A 10,852-nucleotide genomic window follows, 5' to 3' on the forward strand; every position below is an offset into this window, starting at 1 on the left:
GGTGAGACCCTGTCTTAAAGAACCAAATAAGAGGCAGGGGTGTAGAACTGTGGTGAAGTCTTGCGGAGCATGGTGAAGCCCTGGGCTCCTTCCCCAGTGAATGGGAATCTCTATGTAAGAAACACAACTCAGAATGTCGTGGGATCGGCTCAGCAGCAGGCTGAAGACAGAGTAAGCTTGAGGTCGCATCGGTGAATTACTGAGTCTGAAGCACAGTGAAGATATGACCCTTAGGAACGAGTAAGGCAATTCCCAGGTGATCTAACACGTTTACTGGCACTTTAGGAGAGAGGAAAACAGAAATTTTATTTAAAAACTAATGGCCAAAATTTTCTGATTGTGCTTATTAAAACAAATAAAAGGGCAACAAACATACACCCAAGGCGATCAATAAATTCCAAGATGATAGAAAGCAAAGAAACCCATCTAGCCACATGAAGGTCTGGCTGCTGAAATTCCACACATGAGGAAAGACATACATGAGAACAGGTGGCTCTTCAGAGAGGGGACAGGGGCTATGTCTTAGGCACACCAAAAAAAGTGCCACCCTAAGTTCAAACATCTTTCCAAGGCAAAAGTAAAATGAAAGATTAAAAAAAAAAAAAAAAAAAAAAGGCTATTCTTTCTACAGAGGGCCCTGAGGCTAGTCAAGCTTGGTTTCCACCCGAACCATTTCACACTACACTCCTTTGGGGGGCTCTTCAAGCTTTACAAGGTATGACGCTAGATGTCACTTGGGTCTACAGGGAGGAATGGAAGGCGCAGGAAATGCTAAGCACACACACTATATAAATAGTCCCCCCCCAGAGTTCATGTTCTGTTGTTTTGAGAGGGTCTCACTGTGTAGCTCTGGCTGGATTGAAGTCACAATGATCCCCTGCCCTGCCTCCGTACTGCCAGGATTAATGGCAAGTCCCCACCAAGTGGGACCAAGCTGAAATTGTTTTTAAGCAAAACTTTTATCTGTATCATTGAGCTTATTGTGTACGGACAAGTTGATTTTAACAGCTCCGTGAGAGCAGAGGGGGAAGGGTAGGTGGAGACACCGTCACTAGAGACTGGAGTAGAGATCTGTGTTCGTGTTCTAGTCCCTACAACCACTCACAATTAATAGCACAGCAGGGTACAGTGGAGGATACTTTTGATTTCAGAGCTTGGGAGGAAGAGAAAGGTAGGTGCATCTCTGTGAGTTCAAGGCCAGTATGGTCCATTTAATGAGACCAAAAGCACAACGATTTAACAGTATAGTTCATGACTGAAAATAAAAACTGAAGACAAGAGCTACTTGGCTTGGTGCTGGAATGTATGTATGAGGTAAAGTGTGTAAACAAACTGACTCAAAGGCAGAGACAAATGAAAACTCCTGTGGTATATGCTGGAAAAGATGGTAAGCACAGACTTAAGAGTAATCAAACGAAGAGCTATACAGTGTAAACAGGAGACACAAAGGAATCATTGCTTTGACCCAACAGTTTGAGGTGGTGTGTTAAGTAGCCCAGGCTGGCCCACCTCACATATAACAGAGTATAATGTTGAATATGGGCTTGGGTTACAGGGATGTGATGTAATGGGGGGCACAGAGCCCAGGCTCACCCACATGCTAGGCAAGCATCCTGCCGTCACAATAAGCCTCAGCCCTATGAGTAATTGCTTTAAGTCTGAATCTCTCAGAAAGTAGCAGGGGATGGTTTCAGTGGCCTTAGTCTCCTGCCTCCAAGGTGCCTTTGTGCCCAGCCGACATGGCAGCTTTTCAATCTTTCAGCACACTAGTTTCTATTTACTGTCAGCTATTGAGAACGAGATCCGAGCTCAGAGGAGGAAAACTGTATAGAACATGGACTTCCGGCCTTGTCAGCCCTCAATCTTGAGTTTACCTGTTTGCCAGGGCCTTGTGCATTCCTCTGGGCTTGAATTGACTTCTTCCGTAGCTCCAGTTATTTTGGGGGTTTTCTTTTAATGTGAGCAAAAGTTTAACATAGGTAGGCCATCAGGGTTTATAGCAGTGTTTGTGACCTTTGGTTCAGCTTTGAAGTGAGCATAATTCTTTACCCACCTTCACGTGTACTGTGGTCAAGCCACCCTCTAACAGAACCCAGCTGGAAGGAGCCTTTCTTTTGGTTGCTTACACTTCTGGGCTCTTCAGAACATAAAACTGTGGGTTTCACATTTAGGTAGACTTCAGTGTGCAAGAATTTCCTACTCTCTAAAATTGGCCCCAGAAGCTGTGGTGCTTCCCCAGTTCAGAGCTGTAGGAATGCCCAGGATGGGCCTTTGACAAAAAGGAACCTCACAGTAAGCATGGCTTTGTACCAATGTTTCTGTGGCATGTGACAAGCAAGCAAAAGGAACACAACTTTGTAACTTTCTATCCTAACAGACCCCATCTACCTATGCCGAATCAGTCAACCATCAAATTTATGACCTTGGAGAATTTCATAAACTCAGAGTATCATCGTGGACAGTGCCTTCCTGGTCCTGTCATAATGCTGGAAAAGGCTTTTAAAATGTATCAAGTGTATAAAGTATAAAATGTATCACCTAAGCAACCCAGTGCAGCACTCCAGTGCAAAAGCTTTACCTAATAGTACCACCAGAGTGAATCTCAGAAAGACACAGGCAGCTCAGCGTGGATGTCCTCCGATCGACATAGTCACGAACCAACGCTGATACCACACTACCATCTGCCAGCTCCCCCTCCAATAAAGAGTCTATCTGTTTATTCATAGTGGTTTGTTGTCCACAGCTTTTCAAAGCAGTGACATACATCCACCCTGCCTCAATTCCTGCTCACGGGCATGCTATATTCCTACTGTGTTTTGAGTGCTTCCTTCAAGAAAATGCTCTTCATTGCATTAACTTTTAAAGAAAATACTTTATTACATCATGAAAAAAGGTATCCAACAACTAGATTCATACTTGCTTGAATCTTAAAAAAAAAAAAAAAAAAAAAACAAATAAACAAAAAACCGAAAGTTATTCATTAGACTGTATGTGGGCGTCACGTTCCACATGGGAATAGAGAGGCACAAGGGCTTCTAAGTATTGCACAGTCTTGAAAAAAATAAAAAAGGAGGAGTCGGGAGGAGATCACATGATACTGGGAAGGTCTCACATTATGAGAAACTACCAAGAAACATTTGAAAAGAAAACCCTTTGTTTCTACAGTAGCTTTAGTCTGTAGTTGGAATGACTCTATTCCATTGAAGACATCTTAGTAACAGGAAGCTTCGTTTGAGCAATCCCATGTGCAAATATTAATAGAAAAATATATAAAATAATGCATCTCTTGCCATCACCCCCCGGCAATCAGGACCATATTTTGGAGAACTGTTTTGTTTGAAAAACAAACGGTTAAGCTGTGAGTTTGGCCTGAAGCTCCATCTCCGCGGCCCGTTTGAGTGCAACATCCACTAGAAGCTGGAATCCACTAAAATCCTGGTTGAGGTCTGGCGGAGTAGGGGGAGGAGTGTTGAAAAGACCACTCTGAGGGTTTGGACTGGGTCCAGATTTGCAAGCGTCCTCTGGGTACATAAGAGAGGTGTCTGTAAAGTTGCTGGGTGCCATTTGCTGTACATCTGTACTCTGTCCCACACCAACTGGCTGGCAGAGAGAGAAAGGCCCATCCTTCAGTGCAGTCACAGTGGTATGGCAGATCACTGATGGGCGAGCCAAAATGGATCCCGGGGAGGGAGGTTTGGGAGACAATGGTCTCCCTAGGGTTGGGTTGGGTCCAACTACGCAGGAATGAAACGGGCTCTCTTCTAGAGTTGGCATGAAGTTTTTGATACCCATTGCAGCTTCAATAGAGCTAGCTTCTGAAATCTTGGCCCCTCGGCGGGAAATGGTGAACTGATTTGGATCTTTGCCATCCTTTCTCAGCATGTCAGGGAGGAGCCTGCGGCGGGCGTTGATGAACCAGTTACAGACCTGAAATCACACAGGGCCTGCTTCAGTGTTCAGTCCACTGGACAAACAGGTTCTGAAAACACACTGTGTAGGGAGCCTAACTTAAAGCAGGTGATAAAAAGGGCTTATTTGGCACTAAAAAGGAAGTTCAATGGTAGGGCATTTGCTTAGCGTGCCAGGGGCCCAACAGCAAGGACTTAAAAAATAAACTAAAATAAAGCGCATCTGGCCTTACAAGCAATCCAAAGTATTTAAACTGATTCAACATGTCCTAAAGACAAAGTGACTTTGGATGCCATCATCTATAACCTTTCAGAGGCAAGGGAAAGGCGCAGACACTTAGGTCCCTGAGAATAAGTAACTTTAAGGAAAGTTCGCCTTTAACTCCATCCCAACCTACTACCTACTGCCCTAGCGTTTAAGTTAATCAACTACAGGAAAACATTTCCTGTTTAAAAGAGGCCACACCTCTCAGTAACTGATTTCTCTCAGTTCAAATGACTGTGTCAACAGACACAACACAATTACCTCACCAAGGTCTGTCCTTGTTTAAATAGCAAACCAGTTTCCTGGGCAATAGGATAAGGTTTAACCTCCTTCTCTTTCGGGGAGGGGGGGTGGGCTGAAGGGAAATGCCTTCTAACAGATGAGTGTCAAGTGTTTCTGTCCCCTAGTAAATAGCCAATTATTAGCTTTTCACACTATAAAGTTTACAATGAAAAGATCCTGTTTCTCTCTTTCCTCCTCTCTACTAGAGAGAGGGCACCAGAGAAAAGCTTATACTTTGGCACACAGGAACGCTATAAAATGTCTATTGATAAAGAAGAAAGTGTGTATGCATAGCTTAGGGGCATAGCTCAAACCTGATCCCTGATCTGGTACCCCAGCACCCCACATGGCAAATTCTGACACCAACCTTGGTCTTTCTCCTACCTGCAGTGGCCTGCCTTGGTCTCCTTACCTGCAGTGGCCTGCCTTGGTCTCCTTACCTGCAGTGTGGACAGGTGTGTCTGCTGGGACAGCAGTGCCTTCTCCTGCTCTGAGGGATAGGCATTGTATCTGTGCTCATAAAGCCAGTCCCGCAGAATCTGGACGGACTCCTTGGGCAGATTGCCTCTCCTCCTTCTCTTGCCAGAGGCCGCTGACGAGGAAAGGTCCAGGGGACTGTCCATGCTGTCGTCATCCTCAGAGTCACTGCCGGATGCTGCAACAATACCTGAGAAAGGACAAAGCCCACTGTCACTTTCATCAGCAGGGTAACTGCTCTAAGTCATTTACTGTTCCATGTCCTTGTGGTTTTTCAAATACTGAGTGTAAAGTTATCAGTCCGGGTCAGGTCTCCACGGTACGGCCTGGAGTAGTCAACCTACCACTGCCAATGGTCCAGACTCAAATCCAGTCTTTCCTGCTGCTGCCAATTGAAAAAAAAAAAAAAAAAAAAAAGACAAACTGCGCTCACAGGGAGTAGGTCATCACACCTGAAACAGGAAGGGCGCAGGGTAGTGTGGGAATGGCCCTTGTGACCTTGTCTTTAAGGTCAGCACTCTCCAGAGACAACAATCCAGAGAACAAGTACATTTTAAATGATATCTTCTCTCCTTTCACGAAAGGTTTACCATAAGAGCAAGCACTAGACATTTTTATATACTTGAAAACCTTAGACTATCACTTCGATAGGAGCTTAAAGGCTGCCTTCAGTCTGTAGTTCTTACATGACAAAGAAAACTATTTTGGTGGTAAATACTTTAATCCTACCGGAAATGTTAAGAATTCAAACCCTACAGAGTATTTAAATCAGAGTCACTGAAAATTCCAGCCAGCTGGACTTACACAGACACTAGGGTGAACTTCAGAACACTTTAACAGATGCTATTAACTCCTTTCAAATTCAAAAGTCAGGCATCAGAGGAGACTGTTTCTGTTCATCAAGACTCTTCTTCTTCTTTTTTTTTTTTTTTTTTTTGATTGCATAGTTTCTTTATTCAGTCCTAATTAAGTCCCTTTACTGATCTAGGAAATAAAGCCAGAATATTCTTCTCATTAATACAACAACTCCATGAATCTTAAAGGAATTTATTTTACAACCAGGAGCCGACTGACTTCGTTGACACATTTTTAACTTTGGACTGCAGGGGGCAGAAGGTGCCAGGAATTCCTACAGGAAAAGCTCAAAGCCCGCAAAGACAAAGTCAAAGCAGGTTCTGACAAAAGGGGCAGATGATTTTGCAAATTCACTCTAGTTTAAGGCTTAACAAGCTGCCAAGAATAAACCACAAACACCCTCCGCGTTTAACAGCCCGGCAACTGAAGAATTCCTCCTTAAGATGAAATTAATTTGTTTAAAAAAAAAGTTTAAAGAAAGAGCAATTTTAAAACTGAAAGTGCTTTCATTGTTCAGAATCTGAGTATTGAAGTTTGGGTGGAAAAACTATTAGTTACAAACACACACACACACAAACAAAAAAGCCCTTCTATTATATAAATGAGTTCCCGTTTCACCTTTGCTTTGGTAACTAAGGAAATCTAACTTTAAAACAGGTTAATTGGGTAACTAAACACATTTGAATAAAGCAATTTGCTTCAACTCCCCCAACTTCAGAAAAGCCAGACATTCTTCAATAGTACTTATTCCCTTCCCCCCTCTTCTTAAATCCAGGAGGGGAAAAGTGTGAAATTTCTCTCGTTGAACAGTTAATTCCCAACTGTAAATTGGCAATGTCGAAGTGCTTGAAACAACCCCAAAGCCTGCCCTTTGATCTGCTCTCGGGAGTTTGACAAGAAGCGTGATCTTTCAGAATAGGTTAGGGACACAAAGCAGGTTTCTGTTAAGCAACACCAAACTGCCTACTCTGTTCATTTGAGGAAGAAAAAGAAAGCAAGCAAGCTAGGCCCCTGGTCCTCTTTACAAGCATTTCCAAAGCATGCACAAAGGGTGAAGAACAGGAAGTTAAGACTCGGTGCCTTGGGCGCGCCAGCTGATACGGTTAGGGCCGGAGACCACGTTGGCTACTGTCAAGGTTATTTTCATTAAAACTCTCTCCTGATTATGGCTGGACTTGGAAAAACAAAAGACTTTTTTTCCCCCTCGTTACTCATTTCCTACTGTAACAGAGCTTTTGAAAAGTTTCCCAGTTAGGACTTGTTTCCAACCGTCTCGCTTTGCTTACACTTTGAAAAAAAAAAAATGCGGTTGGGGAGGGAGAGAGGTGGTGGGTGTGGGACAGATTCGGAATCCTCTTACTCTATCCACATACAAGGAAATGTTCAGAAAGCCACAAGATGGCCCGTGGAGCTCACGGCTCTATGAAGTAAATCTTGCTTCTTCACTTTCTTTTTCTGGAGCTATCGAGTTTGGGGGTGGGGAGTGCTTGGATTTTAAAGATATATTGGAGACTAGAAAAAGAATGTGGGAAAAAGAAGGGAAAACCAAACATAATTAGTCTCTTCCCTGTGGACAAGTAACTGGGATGGAACTTCATGACCAAGGCACTAAATCCACAGCCCGCTAGAAGGGACCCCGTCACTTCGGCCGTAAACAGATTCAACAGGCTTGGAGACCCCGCGAGGACACGGGGGATTTCTCCCTTCCGAGCCCTCTTCCAGCTTGCTCTGAAGTCACTTAGGAGCTTTATCGAGCGATCTCGGCTTTCTACTGAGGACACTTTAGTATTATATACCAGTCTTTGTCCTTAGGAAAGTTGAAAAATGTTCACTTTCCTAAAACAGACAATTGGCGGGACTAGTTTAAGCAGCCCTGGCCCAAGGACAGGGAAGCTCACCCTCCCCTCCCAGGTAATTTCAGACAGGAGGAGGCAGGGCTGTGGAGGCTCGCAGGAGAGGGAGGGGCTCGAGGAGAGCAAGCAGCTTTTGTTCTTCAGCCCCAACTGAAGCCCGCCTGCTAACTGTACAAGTTAGCAACCGAGCTGGCCCCGGGTCCCTAAGGAAAAGGAGCGGTGCGGCTCACATCCCCAAGGGTCTGCCCCCTTCCCAGACCGTGTGCTGGGGAAGCCTAAAAAGGGAAAGGAGTCGGGAAAACCTTAGCAGTCTCAGATCTCCCCACGAGAAGCTCCGAATCAGTTGCTGCAAAGTTTCCTCTCCACGTCAGCATTCATCGTTTCCATGAGTCGGGGGTTGACTTGGGGAACCCACACACTTCGGGCTAGGGACCACTGATGTTTACCCCAGACCTCGCGTGTGGGGAAGGGGACACTCAAGAGAGTGGAACCCGAATGGGAAGCTAGTACTCAGCCTTCCTCCCCACCCACGGAACCCCAGTTTTGCATTCTGGCACCCTGAAGCCACACAAAACCAAACTACCCTCATTTAGGTGCTATTGGGGCAGAATGCCTCCCACGGGGATCTAGATCTGTCAGTCTAGTCAAGGGGTGACACGGCCCTACAGAGGATCCTTAAGTTTTCCCCTAGAGCCCAGTTTAACTGTCTCCCAATTCAGAGCGCCCACATTCTCACTGTCCCAGAGTGGAAATGTGCAAGGAGGCCTACTTAACCAAGTACCCGGGGTCTTCATGAGTTCCGTATGGTTCAGGGTCTCTCACAGAATACCATCCGCAGAACTCTCTAAGGTAGAAAGCGGGGAGAAACCCCGTGGGGAAGTGTGTTCGGCGGCAGCTGCCGTAACCGTGTTCCGTTGGAACTGCAGTCGCGGTCTAGGTCTGAAAGAATGTGGAGTAACAAACTCGAGGAAGCTCCTGGGCATGCGCAGCAGCCATCTCCCCCCCCCCCCCCCCCGCTACCCCAAGCGATTAACTTCTGTTTTGAACCACTCCACATAAATCACAACAGAAAAGCCAACTCCAGTCCACGACTGGAAAACTCAAGGGACCTCCCAGTCAGGGACTCCAAAGTTAGCTTCAAAAGGGACTTCACAGTCTTTGACCTTTTGGGTTTTTTTCCCCTTCCTCCCCTGTGTTTTGTTTTTAAACCAGACGGACGGCAAATTTTAGTTGTAGAGTTTGGTGGAAACAATGACAACCTCGCTTTCTGCACTTACAGCCAAGCGTGCTTGTCACACTTGGACACTTTCTGACTGCATGGCACTTGTGTTCTAACAGCTCACGCTGTCCTGAATTCATCGTGGGAAAACTTTCAGAAGCTAGCAAAATTTTAAAGTCCATCTTTTCAAAGCTATGCTCACTCTAGGGCGACATGTAATGGGGTCCCGGATCGCATTCCTTCGATGGTGAAAAACACTACATCCCTTAAAAAACAGTGCCAGGATCGGGCGAGGAGTGAGAATACCCGGAACCACAAACTTTTAGACAAAAGGTAAGGCGAGTGGAATGCGCCAAGGACCCCCCCACAGGGAAAAGCGAGGTGCCTGGGTCCCCAGGAACATCGACCGCGAAGCCCTTGCCCCGGGAGCAGCACTGGAAACCACGCGGCAGCTCGGCCGAGCATGGGGTGTCAGGGGAGACAATGAAACTTGGAGGCGCACAAACAAGGCGCTGAGCGTGTTTCTTGACAACGTGCCAACAGCGTGGCGAGGCTAAGTCTCCCTACAACAGCCCCTTGTGTTGTGTCTAGAAGGAAAAGAACAACAACTGCCATCAGAGACACAGCCGCAACAAAGAGAACAGCCACCGCTCCAGCCGGGGAGCCACTGGGCGGAAAAGTCCCATCAAGTCAGTGTCCCCCGATCCGGCGCGGCCCGCACATGTCCCGCACCGGTGCCCCGGGCGCTCGCAGCCCGCCGCAACCTTACCCTTCTTGATTTTCATTCTGGAACTCTTGTCCCAGTGAGAGATGAAGCTGGGGTTTTTAGGGGCCAGCAGCCGTGGAGTGGCGGGTGGGGGCAGGCGATGATCCTCCTCTACTCGTGCTCCAGTAACTTACAAGAGAGTGTTCCAACCACTATTGCTAAACAAGGTGCTCGGGTCTCAGGCGCTGGCTTCTGGGTTGGAATTCAAGTGACACTTGGGCTTCCTCCAGCCGGGATCTTCTGGCAGCCAGCCGGGGGCTCTCCCTGGCCCAACTTACTCCCCTCCCTACCCAGCTCCTTTGTTTCCCGCTCCACTCGGCGCACCTCGGCGCTGTCAGAGTGAGAGAGCAGAGGGAAGGTACAGGAGGTCCTGCCTCCGCCCCCAGCCGCCCGCCCCGTCCCCCGCCCGCCCCGCCGCTCCTCGGCCCCTCCCCCGCACTTCCAGCTCCACAGCCCCGGTCCTGGGGGCCGAGATCACCCGTCCCTCTCCAGGGTAGCGGAACCCAGCAGGGTCAAGCCTGCCTGCTCGGGTCGGGAGTACAGTCCGCATCCCTCAGCCGCCGGCCACACCGGTTTCTCCTTTGGGGCCTTTCCTCCCCGGGCTGGCGAAGAACGCGTGTATTTTGCAAAGGATGGGGAGAAGGTTAAGGACATCTCCTCTGCCCACCCCAGAGAAGAAAAGACACCCCCACCCTTGTTTTTGACAGCTGCCCCAAACTCCACGGTTCCTGATCCAGCCGCCGGAGGCAGCGGCTTCTGATTCAAGGGGTGGGGCACCGAAGGAAAAGTATTCCGGACAAGAACCAACTTCTTCCAGAAGGCGCAGCTGCCATAGACACGCGGGCGCGGCACAGCGCACCCTCCTCCTCGTGGACTCCTCTGCCAACAGTGACAGTGGGGGGGGGGGGCAGGCATAGGCACCCCGGGCAAATGTCTATTCCCCCGGGCTAAAGCTCTGAGTTCCGGATTGGATTGCAAGGTAATTTCGAAATCTAACGCGTTGCGGATAGACACTTGTCATACTCACACGCTCTTTAAACGTCTGGGCTAGGGGACGGCCAGAGTGCGCGTGCGCCCCACGGCGACTCCCCCACCCCCACGCGCCTTTATAAAAAGATGGGCGACTACGCCGGGACTGCTCATCTGTTTCGGTAAACAGTGTCTACTTTGTGGGCTAATAGCTCACCAGAGGACACTCCCCCCACCCTTCAGTATTTCAAACAGAAA

The 10,852-nt window shown here is 47.7% G+C and overlaps 1 protein-coding gene across 1 annotated transcript; it reads right to left on the reverse strand.

Moving 5' to 3' along the window:
• Positions 1-2,902: 2,902 nt before the first annotated feature.
• Positions 2,903-9,895, reverse strand: TGIF1 (TGFB induced factor homeobox 1). Its single transcript, XM_080936546.1, has 3 exons — positions 9,629-9,895; positions 4,896-5,122; positions 2,903-3,927 (listed from the first exon to the last, which is right to left on the reverse strand). The coding sequence occupies exons 1-3, from the start codon at positions 9,642-9,644 to the stop codon at positions 3,352-3,354; spliced, it is 819 nt and encodes a 272-aa protein (XP_080792672.1). The 5' UTR covers positions 9,645-9,895; the 3' UTR covers positions 2,903-3,351.
• Positions 9,896-10,852: the final 957 nt, after the last annotated feature.

The sequence above is a fragment of the Micromys minutus genome (assembly GCF_963924665.1).
Source record: "Micromys minutus genome assembly, chromosome: 23".
Classification (NCBI taxonomy): Eukaryota; Metazoa; Chordata; class Mammalia; order Rodentia; family Muridae; genus Micromys; species Micromys minutus.

What these genes read in the sequence shown, in the direction of transcription:
- TGIF1 (XM_080936546.1), bottom strand. An exon ending in CACACCTGTCCACACTGCAG is followed by an intron (nt 3,928 to 4,895) that starts GTAAGGAGACCA and finishes GTGTGATTTCAG; the next exon opens with GTCTGTAACTGGTTCATCAA.